The 20,416-nt window shown below is 38.2% G+C and overlaps 4 protein-coding genes across 4 annotated transcripts; 1 reads left to right on the top strand and 3 right to left on the bottom strand.

Moving 5' to 3' along the window:
- Positions 1 to 250: 250 nt before the first annotated feature.
- Positions 251 to 1,207, top strand: LOC129113804 (olfactory receptor 52D1-like). Its single transcript, XM_054626282.1, has one exon. It carries the CDS (start codon positions 251 to 253, stop codon positions 1,205 to 1,207), a length of 957 nt encoding a protein of 318 aa, XP_054482257.1.
- A 1,583-nt stretch (positions 1,208 to 2,790) lies between these two features.
- LOC129113803 (olfactory receptor 10J4-like) lies at positions 2,791 to 5,687 on the bottom strand. The gene is made up of 4 exons (XM_054626281.1): positions 5,648 to 5,687; positions 4,764 to 4,951; positions 3,994 to 4,656; positions 2,791 to 2,964 (listed from the first exon to the last, which is right to left on the bottom strand). The coding sequence occupies exons 1-4, from the start codon at positions 5,685 to 5,687 to the stop codon at positions 2,791 to 2,793; spliced, it is 1,065 nt and encodes a 354-aa protein (XP_054482256.1).
- Positions 5,688 to 10,731: 5,044 nt separating this feature from the next.
- Positions 10,732 to 13,456, bottom strand: LOC129113802 (olfactory receptor 10J4-like). Its single transcript, XM_054626280.1, has 4 exons — positions 13,417 to 13,456; positions 12,533 to 12,720; positions 11,763 to 12,425; positions 10,732 to 10,905 (listed from the first exon to the last, which is right to left on the bottom strand). Exons 1-4 carry the CDS (start codon positions 13,454 to 13,456, stop codon positions 10,732 to 10,734), a joined length of 1,065 nt encoding a protein of 354 aa, XP_054482255.1.
- A 4,026-nt stretch (positions 13,457 to 17,482) lies between these two features.
- On the bottom strand, positions 17,483 to 20,208 carry LOC129113801 (olfactory receptor 10A2-like). Its single transcript, XM_054626278.1, has 4 exons — positions 20,169 to 20,208; positions 19,285 to 19,472; positions 18,515 to 19,177; positions 17,483 to 17,656 (listed from the first exon to the last, which is right to left on the bottom strand). Exons 1-4 carry the CDS (start codon positions 20,206 to 20,208, stop codon positions 17,483 to 17,485), a joined length of 1,065 nt encoding a protein of 354 aa, XP_054482253.1.
- Positions 20,209 to 20,416: the final 208 nt, after the last annotated feature.

Below are 20,416 nucleotides of genomic sequence, written 5' to 3'. Positions count from 1 at the left end.
GGAGGTTTTTCATCCCTATGAAATAAAGAATACAGTTTTATTTTGCCATTTTCAAGATTAAGTTATTCACGTTGTATTTTCTCTTTTAAGTCAAAACTGAAGGATGTATGTTTTACTGCATTTTCTTGAACCAGCCCATTAATCATCCTGTCATCAACATTAACTCCATCTCATCAAGTTCAATAACAAACAAAGTGTTGTGACTGATTTCTCTGTCTCTGATCCTCAGCAGGATCCTCCCCTCTGCAGTATGGAGAACTTAACTGGCGATATGGATATCATATTCTTGGAGGGGTTAAAGATCAGCCCCGTGTCCTCCACTCCCGCCTTCGTCCTCCTCCTCCTCATCTACATCTTCATCATGGTGTCCAACATCGGCCTGGTGGTCCTGATCTCCATGGAGAGGAGCCTCCACCAGCCCATGTACCTGCTCTTCTGCAACATGAGTATCAACGATGCGTTTGGAGCGACGACCATCATCCCTCGCTTGCTGAGTAACGTTTTTACTCCGATCACAGAGCGCTACATTCACTACATCGACTGTGTCGTTCAGGCCTTTTGTTCTCACTTTCATGCGGGCACCTCACACACGGTGCTCATGATCATGGCCTTCGACCGCTACGTGGCCATTTGCAACCCCCTGCGGTACGCCACCATCATGACCAACAGGATGGTGGTGAAGCTGTCGGTGGGGGCGTGGGTGGCGGCTTTCATCTCTGTCGCGATCCTCCTGGGTCTCACCATCCGCCTGACGCGCTGCAGGCGGGTCATCATCAACCCGTTCTGCGACAATGCCTCCTTGTTCAAGCTGTCCTGCCAAAATCTTCTCATCAACCACATCTACGGGCTCGGCAGCGCCGTGGTCATCCTGGGCTCCTCCCTCGGCAGCGTGGCGCTCACCTACCTGAGGATCGCCATGGTTTGTCTGAGCAGCAAGAACAAGGTGCTGAACAGCCGAGCGGTGCAGACCTGCGCCACCCACCTGGCCGTGTACATCATCATGATGGTTGCGTCCTTCACGCCCATGATCATTCACCGTCGGCCTAAGTGGGCGGACAGTGGGAAAGTGGCGTCCATCATGTTCCACGTCGTCCCCCCGGTCCTGAACCCCATCATCTACGGGCTGCAGTGTAAAGAGCTCAGGCAGAAGATTGGCAGGGTGTTTCACAAGAACAAAGTCACGGGAGAGAAAAGTTTCCATAAATAACTGAATATGCACAAACCTCCTCAGTCAAGTAACTTGAGTTCAATGCACATTTTTCATTTTCATGGACGGTTTTGGTGAATTTAAGATTTTTAGTTGAGATAACCTTTAATTTGTTGAGTCTGCAGGACTATCTGAACCTGAATCTGTCTTTGGTTTAATTTGATTAACGATCAATAAAACTGTTATTGTGTTTGTGTTGTATTTATTGACACGTCATGACAATATTTCTGTACATTTTAATTGAATTAGCTTGTTTTCTTGTAGTAAAATCATAATTGTATACAACATCTGTTTTTAAGTATTAAGTATTAAATATCCTGCTGGGCACTTGAAAGATCAGTTTAAATGTATTTTATAATTATTATTCCTTCAAAATAAGTGATAAGTAGGTTTTAGCGAAGGTTGGCACTTCATAAGCAGATGGGATGTTTCTTATACTGTTATATAGCAAGTGTGATTGAGGAATTGCAATCTAATTTAGATGTTGTTCAGAGGAATCTCTGTGAATTGAGACTTGAACTAAAAGTTGACAAAACTAAAATAATTTGCTTCTCTAAGTCAAAGAATGAAGCTGATTATGTGAAATTATTAGAAGGTTAATACTGATGATCAATGTTAAGCATGGTCTCCTAAAAATGATGTTGCCAGATAAAAAAACAGCATTGTCCATAACGTTTCGAGACGAACTTATCTTCTCCTGGAAACATGACAAGGAGACACAACTACACCCTGATTTTTTATGAAGGCATTCACAAAAAAGTTTGGGAGCCACTGGTTTAAATTTCAACAATGCATTGTATTCTGTAAGTTTACCTGATGCTAAATATATATATATATATATATATATATATATATATATATATATATATATATATATATATATATAAGCTGTTAATATATCTTTGAAGGAAATGTGGTGGAGTAGAAATATAAATTGTAATAAATGGAAAAACTGAAATAAAGAACAAATACCTCAAAACTGTACTTATGTCCAGTCCTTGAATAAGTGTACTTAGTTTTATTCCTCTACTGAGTAATTGTTTGGTTATATTATATATACAAAGTGGTCTTGCACAAGGGTTCATTTTAGGGCCTATTTTATTTAGAATTTATTTCAGTAATCTGTTTCATTTCTAGAAAATGTCCTTGTTATGCGGACGACACCGTTATATATAGTTCTGCTAATTTATTGTGAAGTTAAAAGTTGGCTGTAACTGTGCACCAAAAGCCCCTAATGTTGAAGGTGCCTCACAGGTTACAGGCTCATGAGACATTTTTCAGCAGCAAAAGCTGTAAAGAGGAAAGCACCGGACAAATATACTGTGAGACATATTCACACAGCTGTATAAAGATATAAAATAAACATTTATTTTAACACAATATATAAGTTTTATGTTAACATAAGTGACTGTTGATTCACATAGTTAATTGAAAGGATATTAACTAGTTAAATGTGACCTTTTAATGCAATTATAACGTAAGACTAGTATACAACAGACTAGTCTAGAAATCAAATAATTTCTGATTAGGTTTTTGTTCAAGACAGTCTTCTTTATTTATATCAAGCAGGTTTTCTCTCCCAGTCAGGATACTGTGTTCATTGTGTTGAAGTCTTTGGTTGGTAACACAGCAGCAGGTCTGAACCCACTCAGAGTCCTCCTGATGGACTCTCGTAGCTCCTTGTTCCTCAGACTGTAGATCATTGGGTTCAGGATAGGAGTCAGAGCGGAGTAAAGCACTGACACAATGATACGAACCTAGAAAAAAACACATAAATAATGATTTATTGAACTGTCATCCTGAGGATGACAAAGTCGGTCAGTCTACATGCTAACAAGGACAGCACTCTGATGTTAAGCAGGCCTAATGTTTACCATGTATACCATCTTAGTTCAGCATTTTTGCATGCAATGGACGACACCATTATTTAAAGTTCTACCTCCTCTAAAGAGAGTGTGAGTGAGGAACTGCAATCTGCTTTAAATGTTCAGAAGAATCTCTGTGAATTGAGACGTTTACTAAATGTTGACAAAACTAAACTGATTTAGTAACTTCACTACAATGATTGCTTCCCAAAGTCAAAGAAGATATCTGATGACGTGTATCAGATTGCTACTGTAAACAATACGGTGATTGAAGAAGTCTCAACGTATAAATACCCATTTTCTTCCCCTTAAAGACAATATGTCTCTTAAACATTATATTGAACGCAGGTTGGTTAATTTTTTGTTATGGAAAAAAACCCTGTTTTTACTTACCTAAAAATATTTAAGCGACACTTTTATCAGCAATTGATTTTGGTCAAATGTTGTATTTGCATGCAAGGGGCTATTTGAAAACTGTTTTGCTCTTATTTTGTTACTTTTCTCTGCTATGCGAAATTTGATGTTATTTCCAACTTTTTTTCAAAAATTTGACATCTTCTATCGATTTGATGGGTCTGGTCTGCATGTTCAGTGAGTCTTTCAATGCAGCAAACTATCTGTGGTTTAATGTAACAGAAATTCCAATCTTAGGTCACCTGATAAGAACATGAATACCTCCATGACAACTCTGCAACTTCATCTGCTGAGGTATTGCTACAGGATGTGGTTGAAAGCTTTGGAAACATAAAGTAAGTTTTACCTAATGTTGAGCTGCTGCTTTGAACTCCTTGCCAGTCTTGTTTAAAATAATAGTGCTGAACATATGATTTTAATTGTCATGTTTGGTCGACATATATGAGGCATCTAGTAAGACAAAGGCAAAGCTAATATTCAGGATATGCAGGATGATTCATCTGGTACCTCTGGTGGAAAGTTTCCCACCCGGTAGGAGATGTATACACACGATGCCGAGCTGTAAGAGATGGACACCACAATCAGGTGGGCAGCACACGTCCCGAAGGCCTTCAGCCTCTGAGCTGCACCCATCTTCGATACCGAAACACCAATCAGGATATATGAGGTGAGAATGAGGACTCCTGTGGTCAAGAGCGCCACCAGGGCACAGGAAAGGGAAACAATGTTATCCACTCTAACGTCACCACACACCAGCCGCCTTACAGATGATGGGTCGCACCAGCCATGTTTCACTAAATTAGAGCCGCAGTACGACCGCTGGAAGGACATGGAGGTGGCTGGCAGCGTGCAGAAGGCACCAAAGCTCCAGGCTCCTGCGATGAGGAGCAGCCGGGCGGGCCGGGTCATGATAGCAGCGTAGCGCAGAGGGTTGCAAATGGCCACGTAGCGGTCGTACGCCATGACAGTCAGGATGGCCCGACCAGTAACAGCCAGCTGAATGAAAAAATGCATCTGGAAGAAGCAGCCCGGGACAGAAATTACTTTCATGCCTGTCAAGAGGCCAGACAGCATGTTGGGGATGGTGGTGGTGGTGTACATGATGTCCACAAAGGAGAGGTTGTAGAGGAAAAAAAACATGGGCGAGTTGAGCTTTGAATCAGTTAACGCCTGCATGAGAAAAAACATGAGCAGCGATTACTAATCACTCCATCTTTGTAAGAATGAGGTAATAATCATTAAATTGTCATAACTAGATAGATGGCTTTGTTTTGTACCACAAAGATGATCATGCTGTTTCCTCCCAGGATGATGATGTAACCCAGAAGCAGGATGACAAAAAGGATCATCTTTTCTTGTCCGAGGCTGGGGAGGCCCTGAATGATGAAGAAAGTGACGCCATCGGGCCCCCAGGTGCTGTTAGCCAAGCTTGATCTCTGATTGGTCGATAAAGGCAGGTATGAGTCTGGAGGGGTGATGTAAGAGATGCATCAGTGTTATTTACAGACATGAAGTTGGGGTGTTATAATTCAAAGTTAAACCAGTGAATGGTGATATTTGTTTAATATTGAAAAAGTAATCCATGACACAGAACATATTTTGTTTCCTAACATTTAATCTAAAGCACCTCATTTCCCTAAAATGTTCTGTGAAGTGTTTTTTTTGTCTAGTCCTAACCACTCCAAGACCAGGACTTACCCGCCAACCTCCCCAGTTACCCTAAATAATTGCCAGTAGAAATAATCTGAATTTTTGACCAAACTTGCTACGTCTGTATAGTACAACACATCCCCCTCTGGTGATTGATCGTGTTACCCTGCCACTATCCTCCCTCATGAACTGATTTAGTGAGGGAGGTGCACCCCATGAAGAACCTTAAAGACGAGGCCAGCATCTGCAAAATGTCTAAAACCATACAAATTAAAAATATTTGCTTTTGAACTATATGGTGGTTTTTTGGCCTTTCTGTTAAGTGTTTCCAGTGTCTGTAAAGGGACTCTACTGTTTTCAGAGTTGTTATTCTTGCTTGTGACCAGCTTGTTAAACAGTATGTTATGTGGGAGAATATGTATAAAGAGTTTGGGTGCCTCTGTTGTTAGGTTTGGTCTTATATGCCTAAAGTTAGCCAGGTTGAATTTGATACTACAGACCACTTTTTTACCATGAAGGGTGATTCCAAGATTTTTAAAATCAGACACCATTTTGATTTTTTCTCCTTTAACAAAAACATCAGGTTAGTCAGTCTCTTGGGGTTTCCTTGTATAGAACATACAGACAGTTTCGTTAATATTCAGGTGTAAACATGAGTTGCTCAGCTTGTTGTTTGTTTTTAGCATGAACATAAAGAACAGTGTCATCAGCATACATTTAAAGTTGACAGAAGGGCATACTTAGCGTATGTCATTAATGTACAAGCAAAACAAAAATAGGGCCCATTATTGATCCCTGAGGAACACCAATGTTCCATTTAAGGTACATTTATGAGTATTGCCACTACTTTGCTTTTTTTTTTTTTTTTTTTTTATCCATCTAATGGCATCAGTGGAAAGATTAAAGAGGGTATTTTTTGAGTTAAAGCAGCAGAAAGTGATTGTATGGATGTACTTCATATTTCTACTGGGCATTTCACACGGAAAAAATTTACTTTTAATTCCACTACCTTTATCTGACAGCTTCAATTAATTACTTAAATTTAACACAGAAAACCTATGATGAGTTTCAAAATGTATATATTAAGGGCTAACTACCAATAATGAACTTGTATAAAGTAGGTTATATCAGTTATTTTAACTCCACCTCGACTAGCTACAACGTTAAAAGCAATCAATATAGTTAGTTATAGTAATAATAATTTGATGATATAGTTTATGAAACATTAGCATTACAATGAAAGGGATCGTTCTGCTGCCTAATGAGTACTTTTACTTTTGATACTTTCGGTACTTTTTGATGCAAATCCTTTGATACTTTTATTTATGTAACCTTTTTACTTCAGGACTTTGACTTAAGAGGGTTTTCTTACAATGTTAATTTACTTAAGTAAAAAATCTAAATACCCTTTTCCACCAGTGCAGGTATGAAGTTAACTTCATATCAGCAGAGCTAAGCTGCAAAAGCTTTGCCTTTCTGAATTATCCATAAAAATAGACATAAAATCAAAGTAATCTAAATATGAAAACAGCTTAAACAAAAAATCATCTTTAAAGGATAGGTTCACACTGTCTTAAAACAATACTCTCATATGTTGACATCTTTGTTTACTGCAAACACTCTCAAATATAAAACTAAATAGATGCTTCAGCAGCCAGATTTAAATCAGATGGGAAGAAGAAGCTCTGACCTGCTGATCCACTTATTAGCAATATCAGATATACAAACATTACATGAGACATAAATGCACTTTACAGCTACGATAATGTGCAATTAGAGCAGTTAATATCAAGCCTTAATGCAAATGAATTAAAAACAATTCAGCACTGAGAAAAAAGCAGGATTAACACAGCAGCTAAAATAATGTGATATTTTCTTCAGTCATTGACATAAAATTACACTGAAGCACTAAAAAAGATTTGTTTTCAAGGGAAAACAAACTTAGACTCTAAATAACTTTGTCATGAATTTGTAACTGTTTCACCATTTTTACACATTAATTTACATTTAATAACATTTCTGTTTTACTTTCAATTGAAAAAAATATTTCTGATTAATTCATGATATATGAAACTGAAGTTTGTTTGCACTGGACTTCATGAAAACAGTAACTCACAGACCTCTGAGGCTTTCAGGTGACATATCAGACAGCAAAAGCTCCATCTCTCATCAGCAGACAGATGAATAGATGGTTGGATGTGGACAAATTTGCTGTCAACAGACAAGTGCAGAATAATTTCAATGCAAAAAGGAAAAGCTCTGTATGAAACTTCAACTAAACACAAGGTAAGTTTGACATCACAAATTACAGTCAAATAAGATAACTCTTAAAAAAAGCTCTACACTCATACAACATAACACCACTTCTTCAGATTTTCCTTTTTAAATGTCCCAAAACCTGGACATGGTCCATAAATAAGACATCATCATCTTACCTGATTGTGTGAATCAGACTTTGTGCTGCTCAGTCAGGTTTTGTCAGATACAAAAACTTCATCCACCTCCACATTTTGCCTTTTCAAGGGTAACTGACCTTTTTTCTGAATATAATGGAGATTATGGTGAGAACAAACAACTTTAATTACACAAAGTGACGTCAGATCACTTTCATTAAAAACATAGATTATACACAGGATAGCAAAAGAATACCAAAGGGACCTATTTTAAGTAACCTCAGAGGTTACAACAAGCGTCTGAAAAGAAAACATAAGAAACATAATTGTGCTTGTTACCATGGTTACACCTGTCTGCTTCAAATGCTTAACCTACTAATTAGATATTCATTATTAAATCGCTTACTTTACTTTAATTGCTCCTGTGTGTGTGTGTGTGTGTGTGTGTGTGTGTGTGTGTGTGTGTGTGTGTGTGTGTGTGTGTGTGTGTGTGTGTGTGTGTGTGTGTGTGTGTGTGTGTGTGGTAGTAGTCTTTCCTGTTGTTGATTCTTTGAGACAAGTTGGACAGTACAAGTTAGTCTGAGTCACAACTTTGAGATTAATCAAAGTTTCTAAAGTAATTTGCAGGTCAGTAGTAAAATAAATGCATTAATACGTTCAAAAATAAAAGACAACAAATTAAATTATTTGACCAACTGAGGGAACTCAAATCCAAAAGGAGCAATGGAGATTCCATTGTGGTTGCTGAGGGGGTCATGGGAGTTTGGCCATCCAGTCTACATGTATTTTGTGGACTTGCAGAAATCAGGGTATTGTGGTCGTTGCTTCAAGTGGTCCCTATATAAAAAAGTGAGAGCTGTGTCCATATTCTTGGCCCAACCAGGTTTCCTGTGGTTGTTGACCTCCACCAGGTTTGTCCCTTGTCAATGATTCTTTTTTGGGGATCTCAGAATTATTCTTTGCAGACGATGTGGCTCTGTTGGCTCCTTCAGACTGTGACTTTCAGACTGTGACTTTCAGTCTGCGCTGGCGGGAAAATGGTATTAGACATGGACAGTTGGTTCAGTACGGCATCAGCAGTGATGTGATTATTGAACCGGACAGTTGTGGTGAAGGGGGACCTGAGCTGGAAGAATGTGATGGTGGATACAAGTAGCTGCTGGTATACTCAATTTCACTGGACCGCATATGATCTAATTATTATTCCTCACTGAGGAGACGGCGCAGGTGCTCATCCAGGCTCTGGTCATCTCCCGCCTGGACTACTGCAACTCACTACTTGCTGGAGCCCCGGCGTCGGCCATCAGACCTCTGGAGCTTGTCCAGAAAGCTGCAGCACGTCTGGTGTTCAATCGCCCCAAGTTCTCTCACACAACTTCCCTTCTCCGTTCCCTACACTGGCTCCCTGTAAGAGCTCGCATCCAGTTTAAGACTCTGGTGCCTGCCTACAGGGCAGTGAGAGGAACAGCTCCTTCCTATCTCCAGGCCTTGGTCAAGCCCTACACCCCTGCCCGACCACTTCGCTCTGCTGCCTCGGGGTGACTGGTTGCCCCGTCGCTCAGAGGTCCCTGCGGCCGATCCACCCGGTCACAGCTTTTTTCTGTCCTGGCCCCTCAGTGGAGGAATGAACTCCCCACTGACGTCAGGACAGCAGAGTCGCTGCCCATCTTTAGGCGCAGGCTGAAAACTCACCTCTTCAGGAAGTACTACCCGGAGCCTTCCTCATAGCACTTATGGCACTCGTATTAGTTGCTGCACTTACTGTATTCGTATCAGTTCGCTGCACTTATTGAATTTGTATTTGTTTACTGCACTTATCCTATTCGCAGTAGTTTGTAGCACTTACTATATTCGGATTAGTCTGTTGCAATTATTGTTTTCGTAGTAATCTGCCTCTGCACTATACTTTTGCTCTGGTTTATGCTTTTAGATGCTTGTTTAAGAAAGGAGATGCACTGATGACTTCTGGTGACTAGTAGTTCTCTTGAATACCTATGTTGAATACACTTCCTGTAAGTCGCTTTGGATAAAAGCGTCTGCTAAATGACTGTAATGTAATGTAATGTAATTATTATCATAATTATTATTATTATTATTATTATTACTTTTATTATCATCAAACACATTTTTTAATATACCTCTGGTGCAAATAAAGATTTAATTTCAATTGTGCTGGATTTGAAATATCCAAGACTTCTGGAGCCGACTTAACACAATAAAGGAATATTTTGATGATTTTGTGATTTATTTTCACTTATTGGAAAAAACTCAACTGTTTCTAGAAACAACATCCTGGTAACCTCCCTGTTAACAGTTTTAACTGGATCTGTTTTATACTAAACAAGTTGTAGTGATGAAAGAAGTACTCATACTCATTGCACAGTGAAATGTCTCTCATTTATTAGAATGTGATGAATCAATGTTCAGCCTGGTCCCAAAAAAGTATGTTACCATAAATACAAAACAGCATTGTCAATTATACTTCAAGGGAAACGTGTTTTCTCCCAGAAACATGACAGGGAGATACAACTCTACGCAGATTTTTCTAAGAGGACACAACCAAAAATTGTTGCTAGCCAATGGTTTAACTTCCAATATGCATCATATTCTATAAGTTTATCAGATATAACATGTTCAAATTGAAATGTAAGCTATAGATATATCTGTGAAGGAAATTTGTTGTGGTTGAGTAAAAGTATAAAATGTAATAAATGGAAAAACCCAAGGAAAGAAACTACCTTAAAAATTGTACTGAAGTCCAGCCCATGAATCAGTGTACTTAGTTTTATTCCTCTACTAAGTTATTGTTGGATTAAAAGTTGTCTGTTACTGGGCATCAGGAGCCTCTGATGTTGTTAACACCGTACAAATGAGGGGAATTTGGAGACATATTCACACATCTATTTAAAGAAATAAAACAAAAATTAATGTAATACAATTATATATCATATTTTGTATTAATATAAAAAGAGACTGTTGATTAACTTAGTAATAAAAATGATATTAACTAGTTAAATGTGACCCTTTAATGCAAATATACCTGAATAAGTTAGTTAGTAATAAGACAGCTTATCAAACAGATCACATGATTGGCACAATGAACAGCAGAATGGTTTAAATATCACATTATTTCTGAATGAGTTGTTGTGCATGACAGCCTTCTTATGCCTCAAATGCACATCAAGCTGGTTTCCACTCCTGGTCAGGAAACTGTTTTCACTTTTTTGAAGACTTGTGTTGGTAACACAGCAGAAGGTCTGAACCTGCTCAGAGTCCTCCCGATTGACTCTCGAAGCTCCTTGTTCTTCAGACTGTAGATCATTGGGTTCAGGAAAGGAGTCAGAGCGGAGTAAAGCACTGACACAATGATACGAACCTAGAAAAAACCAAATATTGATTTATTGAACACGCCAGGTATTTGGCATTTCTATCTGCAGGTTCTCAGGATGACAACATTGCTCGGTCATCATGCTAACAATGACAACACTCTGTTTTTAGCTTATTTTCTAAATTTCTCATATCGAATATTTAATTAAATATAAAAAGGGTGTCCCACAAGGGTCCATATTAGGTACTTTTTTATTTAGAATTCAGATAAGTAATGTGTTGCAAAGTGATAGTAAAATATGTAATTTTTATGCAGACGACACCATTATACATAATTTAGATTCAAGGACTACAACATGCTATTCATGTTGTTCAGAGGAATCTCTGTAAATTAAAACTTGTTGACAAAACTAAACTGATGTGTGTCTCAAAGTCCAAGAAGACAGCTGATGATTTGTATCAGATTGTTTCTGATAATTGGGAGGAATGCGTATACAGTGGTTGATGCAATTTTGCTGTTTTTTTCTTTCTTGTCTCTTATATGTGAATTTTCATGTTGTAAATACATTTTACTGTTTTGTTTTTTATGTATGTTATTTGTGTTTGTATATGTTAAACATTTTGCTGTTTTAAGAGATTTTAAATTATAATGGGACCATCCTTGAAAATTAAAAGTTAAATAATTAATTTAAAAAAGCTTGTTGAAAGCTTTGAAAACAAACAGTAAGTTGAATTTATGTTGATCTGCTGCACACAATATGAGAAATTAACATTTGCCAGTCTTGTTTAAAATACTGGCTCTAAACACATGATCTTAACTGTCATGTTTGGTGGACATATATGAGACATGTGCTAAGACAAAGGCAAAGCTAATATTCAGGATATGCAGGATGATTCATCTGGTACCTCTGGTGGAAAGTTTCCCACCCGGTAGGAGATGTATACGCACGATGCCGAGCTGTAAGAGATGGACACCACAATCAGGTGGGCAGCACACGTCCCGAAGGCCTTCAGCCTCTGAGCTGCACCCATCTTCGATACCGAAACACCAATCAGGATATATGAGGTGAGAATGAGGACTCCTGTGGTCAGAAGCGCCACCACGGCAAAGGAAAGGGAAACAACGTTATCCACTCTAACGTCACCACACACCAGCCGCCTTAAAGATGATGGGTCGCACCAGCCATGTTTCACTAAATTAGAGCCGCAGTACGACCGCTGCAGGGACAAGGAGGTGGCTGGCAGCGTGCAGAAGGCACCAAAGCTCCAGGCTCCTGCGATGAGGAGCAGCCGGTGGGATCGGGTCATGATAGCAGCGTAGCGCAGAGGGTTGCAAATGGCCACGTAGCGGTCGTACGCCATGACAGTCAGGATGGCCCGACCAGTAACAGCCAGCTGAATGAAAAAATGCATCTGGAAGAAGCAGCCCGGGACAGAAATTACTTTCATGCCTGTCAAGAGGCCAGACAGCATGTTGGGGATGGTGGTGGTGGTGTACATGATGTCCACAAAGGAGAGGTTGTAGAGGAAAAAAAACATGGGCGAGTTGAGCTTTGAATCAGTTAACGCCTGCATGAGAAAAAACATGAGCAGCGATTACTAATCACTCCATCTTTGTAAGAATGAGGTAATAATCATTAAATTGTCATAACTAGATAGATGGCTTTGTTTTGTACCACAAAGATGATCATGCTGTTTCCTCCCAGGATGATGATGTAACCCAGAAGCAGGATGACAAAAAGGATCATCTTTTCTTGTCCAAGGCTGGGGAGGCCCTGAATGATGAAGAAAGTGATGCCATCGGGCCCCCAGGTGCCGTTAGCCAAGCTTGATCTCTGATTGGTCGATAAAGGCAGGTATGAGTCTGGAGGGGTGATGTAAGAGATGCATCAGTGTTATTTACAGACATGAAGTTGGGGTGTTATAATTCAAAGTTAAACCAGTGAATGGTGATATTTGTTTAATATTGAAAAAGTAATCCATGACACAGAACATATTTTGTTTCCTAACATTTAATCTAAAGCACCTCATTTCCCTAAAATGTTCTGTGAAGTGATTTTTTTGTCTAGTCCTAACCACTCCAAGACCAGGACTTACCCGCCAACCTCCCCAGTTACCCTAAATAATTGCCAGTAGAAATAATCTGAATTTTTGACCAAACTTGCTATGTCTGTATAGTACAACACATCCCCCTCTGGTGATTGATCGTGTTACCCTGCCACTATCCTCCCTCATGAACTGATTTAGTGAGGGAGGTGCACCCCATGAAGAACCTTAAAGACGAGGCCAGCATCTGCAAAATGTCTAAAACCATACAAATTAAAAATATTTGCTTTTGAACTATATGGTGGTTTTTTGGCCTTTCTGTTAAGTGTTTCCAGTGTCTGTAAAGGGACTCTACTGTTTTCAGAGTTGTTATTCTTGCTTGTGACCAGCTTGTTAAACAGTATGTTATGTGGGAGAATATGTATAAAGAGTTTGGGTGCCTCTGTTGTTAGGTTTGGTCTTATATGCCTAAAGTTAGCCAGGTTGAATTTGATACTACAGACCACTTTTTTACCATGAAGGGTGATTCCAAGATTTTTAAAATCAGACACCATTTTGATTTTTTCTCCTTTAACAAAAACATCAGGTTAGTCAGTCTCTTGGGGTTTCCTTGTATAGAACATACAGACAGTTTCGTTAATATTCAGGTGTAAACATGAGTTGCTCAGCTTGTTGTTTGTTTTTAGCATGAACATAAAGAACAGTGTCATCAGCATACATTTGAATGTTGACAGATGGGCATACTTAGCGTATGTCATTAATGTACAAGCAAAACAAAAATAGGGCCCATTATTGATCCCTGAGGAACACCAATGTTGTAGTTAAAGTATATTGACTGAGTATTGCCAATACGTACACTTTGCTACTTTTAATTCCACAACCTTTATCTGACAGCTTCAGTTATTATTTCAAATTTAACACAGAAAACCTATCATGAGTTTCTAAATTGATATATTAAGGACCAACTACCAATAATGAACTTGTATAAAGTAGGTTATATTAGTTATTTTAACTCCACCTCGACTAGCTACAAAGTTAAAAGCAATCAATATAGTTAGTTATAGTAATAATAATTTGATGATATAGTTTATGAAACATTAGCATTACAATGAAAGGATCGTTCTGCTGCCTAATGAGTACTTTTACTTTTGATACTTTCGGTACTTTTTGATGCAAATCCTTTGATACTTTTATTTATGTAACCTTTTTACTTCAGGACTTTGACTTAAGAGGGTTTTCTTACAATGTTAATTTACTTAAGTAAAAAATCTAAATACCCTTTTCCACCAGTGCAGGTATGAAGTTAACTTCATATCAGCAGAGCTAAGCTGCAAAAGCTTTGCCTTTCTGAATTATCCATAAAAATAGACATAAAATCAAAGTAATCTAAATATGAAAACAGCTTAAACAAAAAATCATCTTTAAAGGATAGGTTCACACTGTCTTAAAACAATACTCTCATATGTTGACATCTTTGTTTACTGCAAACACTCTCAAATATAAAACTAAATAGATGCTTCAGCAGCCAGATTTAAATCAGATGGGAAGAAGAAGCTCTGACCTGCTGATCCACTTATTAGCAATATCAGATATACAAACATTACATGAGACATAAATGCACTTTACAGCTACGATAATGTGCAATTAGAGCAGTTAATATCAAGCCTTAATGCAAATGAATTAAAAACAATTCAGCACTGAGAAAAAAGCAGGATTAACACAGCAGCTAAAATAATGTGATATTTTCTTCAGTCATTGACATAAAATTACACTGAAGCACTAAAAAAGATTTGTTTTCAAGGGAAAACAAACTTAGACTCTAAATAACTTTGTCATGAATTTGTAACTGTTTCACCATTTTTACACATTAATTTACATTTAATAACATTTCTGTTTTACTTTCAATTGAAAAAAATATTTCTGATTAATTCATGATATATGAAACTGAAGTTTGTTTGCACTGGACTTCATGAAAACAGTAACTCACAGACCTCTGAGGCTTTCAGGTGACATATCAGACAGCAAAAGCTCCATCTCTCATCAGCAGACAGATGAATAGATGGTTGGATGTGGACAAATTTGCTGTCAACAGACAAGTGCAGAATAATTTCAATGCAAAAAGGAAAAGCTCTGTATGAAACTTCAACTAAACACAAGGTAAGTTTGACATCACAAATTACAGTCAAATAAGATAACTCTTAAAAAAAGCTCTACACTCATACAACATAACACCACTTCTTCAGATTTTCCTTTTTAAATGTCCCAAAACCTGGACATGGTCCATAAATAAGACATCATCATCTTACCTGATTGTGTGAATCAGACTTTGTGCTGCTCAGTCAGGTTTTGTCAGATACAAAAACTTCATCCACCTCCACATTTTGCCTTTTCAAGGGTAACTGACCTTTTTTCTGAATATAATGGAGATTATGGTGAGAACAAACAACTTTAATTACACAAAGTGACGTCAGATCACTTTCATTAAAAACATAGATTATACACAGGATAGCAAAAGAATACCAAAGGGACCTATTTTAAGTAACCTCAGAGGTTACAACAAGCGTCTGAAAAGAAAACATAAGAAACATAATTGTGCTTGTTACCATGGTTACACCTGTCTGCTTCAAATGCTTAACCTACTAATTAGATATTCATTATTAAATTGCTTACTTTACTTTAACTGCTCCTGTGTGTGTGTGTGTGTGTGTGTGTGTGTGTGTGTGTGTGTGTGTGTGTGTGTGTGTGTGTGTGTGTGTGTGTGTGTGTGTGTGTGTGTGTGTGTGTGTGTGTGGTAGTAGTCTTTCCTGTTGTTGATTCTTTGAGACAAGTTGGACAGTACAAGTTAGTCTGAGTCACAACTTTGAGATTAATCAAAGTTTCTAAAGTAATTTGCAGGTCAGTAGTAAAATAAATGCATTAATACGTTCAAAAATAAAAGACAACAAATTAAATTATTTGACCAACTGAGGGAACTCAAATCCAAAAGGAGCAATGGAGATTCCATTGTGGTTGCTGAGGGGGTCATGGGAGTTTGGCCATCCAGTCTACATGTATTTTGTGGACTTGCAGAAATCAGGGTATTGTGGTCGTTGCTTCAAGTGGTCCCTATATAAAAAAGTGAGAGCTGTGTCCATATTCTTGGCCCAACCAGGTTTCCTGTGGTTGTTGACCTCCACCAGGTTTGTCCCTTGTCAATGATTCTTTTTTGGGGATCTCAGAATTATTCTTTGCAGACGATGTGGCTCTGTTGGCTCCTTCAGACTGTGACTTTCAGTCTGCGCTGGCGGGAAAATGGTATTAGACATGGACAGTTGGTTCAGTACGGCATCAGCAGTGATGTGATTATTGAACCGGACAGTTGTGGTGAAGGGGGACCTGAGCTGGAAGAATGTGATGGTGGATACAAGTAGCTGGTATACTCAATTTCACTGGACCGCATATGATCTAATTATTATTATCATAATTATTATTATTATTATTACTTTTATTATCATCAAACACATTTTTTTAATATACCTCTGGTGCAAATAAAGATTTAATTTCAATTGTGCCGGATTTGAAATATCCAAGACTTCCGGAGCCGACTTAACACAATAAAGGAATATTTTGATGATTTTGTGATTTATTTTCACTTATTGGAAAAAACTCAACTGTTTCTAGAAATAACATCCTGGTAACCTCCCTGTTAACAGTTTTAACTGGATCTGTTTTATACTAAACAACTTGTAGTGATGAAAGAAGTACTCATACTCATTGCACAGTGAAATGTCTCTCATTTATTAGAATGTGATGAATCAATGTTCAGCCTGGTCCCAAAAAAGTATGTTACCATAAATACAAAACAGCATTGTCAATTATACTTCAAGGGAAACGTGTTTTCTCCCAGAAACAGGACAGGGAGATACAACTCTACGCAGATTTTTCTAAGAGGACACAACCAAAAATTGTTGCTAGCCAATGGTTTAACTTCCAATATGCATCATATTCTATAAGTTTATCAGATATAACATGTTCAAATTGAAATGTAAGCTATAGATATATCTGTGAAGGAAATTTGTTGTGGTTGAGTAAAAGTATAAAATGTAATAAATGGAAAAACCCAAGTAAAGAAACTACCTTAAAAATTGTACTGAAGTCCAGCCCATGAATCAGTGTACTTAGTTTTATTCCTCTACTAAGTTATTGTTGGATTAAAAGTTGTCTGTTACTGGGCATCAGGAGCCTCTGATGTTGTTAACACCGTACAAATGAGGGGAATTTGGAGACATATTCACACATCTATTTAAAGAAATAAAACAAAAATTAATGTAATACAATTATATATCATATTTTGTATTAATATAAAAAGAGACTGTTGATTAACTTAGTAATAAAAACTATATTAACTAGTTAAATGTGACCCTTTAATGCAAATATACCTGAATAAGTTAGTTAGTAATAAGACAGCTTATCAAACAGATCACATGATTGGCACAATGAACAGCAGAATGGTTTAAATATCACATTATTTCTGAATGAGTTGTTGTGCATGACAGCCTTCTTATGCCTCAAATGCACATCAAGCTGGTTTCCACTCCTGGTCAGGAAACTGTTTTCACTTTTTTGAAGACTTGTGTTGGTAACACAGCAGAAGGTCTGAACCTGCTCAGAGTCCTCCCGATTGACTCTCGAAGCTCCTTGTTCTTCAGACTGTAGATCATTGGGTTCAGGAAAGGAGTCAGAGCGGAGTACAGCACTGACACAATGATACGAACCTAGAAAAACCCAAATATTGATTTATTGAACACGCCAGGTATTTGGCATTTCTATCTGCAGGTTCTCAGGATGACAACATTGCTCGGTCATCATGCTAACAGTGACAACACTCTGTTTTTAGCTTATTTTCTAACTTTCTCATATAGAATATTTAATTTAATAAAAAAAGGGTGTCCCACAAGGGTCCATATTGGTCCTTTTTTATTTAGAATTCAGATAAGTAATCTGTGTTGCAAAGTGATAGTAAAATATGTCATTTTTTTGCAGACGACACCATTATATATAATTTAGATTCAAGGACTACAACATGCTATTCATGTTGTTCAGAGGAATCTCTGTTAATTAAAACTTGTTGACAAAACTAAACTGATGTGTGCCTCAAAGTCCAAGAAGACAGCTGATGATTTGTATCAGATTGTTTCTGATAATTGGGAGGAATGCGTATACAGTGGTTGATGCAATTTTGCTGTTTTTTTCTTTCTTGTCTCTTATATGTGAATTTTCATGTTGTTTATACATTTTTCTGTTTTGTTTTTTAAGTAAGATATTTCTGTTTGTATATGTTAAACATTTTGCTGTTTTAAGAGATTTTAAATTATAATGGGACCATCCTTGAAAATTAAAAGTTAAATAATTAATTTAAAAAAGCTTGTTGAAAGCTTTCAAAACAAACAGTAAGTTGAATTTATGTTGATCTGCTGCACACAATATGACAAATTAACATTTGCCAGTCTTGTTTAAAATACTGGCTCTAAACACATGATCTTAACTGTCATGTTTGGTGGACATATATGAGACATGTGCTAAGACAAAGGCAAAGCTAATATTCAGGATATGCAGGATGATTCATCTGGTACCTCTGGTGGAAAGTTTCCCACCCGGTAGGAGATGTATACGCACGATGCCGAGCTGTAAGAGATGGACACCACAATCAGGTGGGCAGCACACGTCCCGAAGGCCTTCAGCCTCTGAGCTGCACCCATCTTCGATACCGAAACACCAATCAGGATATATGAGGTGAGAATGAGGACTCCTGTGGTCAGAAGCGCCACCACGGCACAGGAAAGGGAAACAATGTTATCCACTCTAACGTCACCACACACCAGCCGCCTTACAGATGATGGGTCGCACCAGCCATGTTTCACTAAATTAGAGCCGCAGTACGACCGCTGGAAGGACATGGAGGTGGCTGGCAGCGTGCAGAAGGCACCAAAGCTCCAGGCTCCTGCGATGAGGACCAGCCGGTGGGATCGGGTCATGATAGCAGCGTAGCGCAGAGGGTTGCAAATGGCCACGTAGCGGTCGTACGCCATGACAGTCAGGATGGCCCGACTGGTAATACCTAGCTGAATGACAAACTGCATCTGGAGGAAGCAGCCATGGACAGATATGGTGTTCATTTCTGCCAGGAGGCCAGACAGCATTTTGGGGATGGTGGTGGTGGTGTACATGATGTCCACAAAGGAGAGGTTGTAGAGGAAAAAAAACATGGGCGAGTTGAGCTTTGAATCAGTTAACGCCTGCATGAGAAAAAACATTAGCAGCGATTACTAATAATTCCATCTTTGTAAGAATGAGGTAATAACCATTAAATTGTCATAACTAGATATATGGCTTTGTTTTGTACCACAAAGATGATCATGCTGTTTCCTCCCAGGATGATGATGTAACCCAGAAGCAGGATGACAAAAAGGATCATCTTTTCTTGTCCAAGGCTGGGGAGGCCCTGAATGATGAAGAAAGTGACGCCATTGGGCCCCCAGGTGCCGTTAGCCAAGCTTGATCTCTGATTGGTCGATAAAGGCAGGTATGAGTCTGGAGGGGTGATGTAAGAGATGCATCAGTGTTATTTACAGACATGAAGTTGGGGTGTTATAATTCAAAGTTAAACCAGTGAATGGTGATATTTGTTTAATATTGAAAAAGTAATCCATGACACAGAACATATTTTGTTTCCTAACATTTAATCTAAAGCACCTCATTTCCCTAAAATGTTCTGTGAAGTGTTTTTTTTGTCTAGTCCTAACCACTCCAAGACCAGGACTTACCCGCCAACCTCCCCAGTTACCCTAAATAATTGCCAGTAGAAATAATCTGAATTTTTGACCAAACTTGCTACGTCTGTATAGTACAACACATCCCCCTCTGGTGATTGATCGTGTTACCCTGCCACTATCCTCCCTCATGAACTGATTTAGTGAGGGAGGTGCACCCCATGAAGAACCTTAAAGACGAGGCCAGCATCTGCAAAATGTCTAAAACCATACAAATTAAAAATATTTGCTTTTGAACTATATGGTGGTTTTTTGGCCTTTCTGTTAAGTGTTTCCAGTGTCTGTAAAGGGACTCTACTGTTTTCAGAGTTGTTATTCTTGCTTGTGACCAGCTTGTTAAACAGTATGTTATGTGGGAGAATATGTATAAAGAGTTTGGGTGCCTCTGTTGTTAGGTTTGGTCTTATATGCCTAAAGTTAGCCAGGTTGAATTTGATACTACAGACCACTTTTTTACCATGAAGGGTGATTCCAAGATTTTTAAAATCAGACACCATTTTGATTTTTTCTCCTTTAACAAAAACATCAGGTTAGTCAGTCTCTTGGGGTTTCCTTGTATAGAACATACAGACAGTTTCGTTAATATTCAGGTGTAAACATGAGTTGGTCAGCTTGTTGTTTGTTTTTAGCATGAACATAAAGAACAGTGTCATCAGCATACATTTGAATGTTGACAGATGGGCATACTTAGCGTATGTCATTAAT

The sequence above is a fragment of the Anoplopoma fimbria genome, chromosome 24 (assembly GCF_027596085.1).
Source record: "Anoplopoma fimbria isolate UVic2021 breed Golden Eagle Sablefish chromosome 24, Afim_UVic_2022, whole genome shotgun sequence".
Classification (NCBI taxonomy): Eukaryota; Metazoa; Chordata; class Actinopteri; order Perciformes; family Anoplopomatidae; genus Anoplopoma; species Anoplopoma fimbria.
Note: the sequence above shows the minus strand (reverse complement) of the source record. Positions and strands in the feature narration are given on the sequence as shown.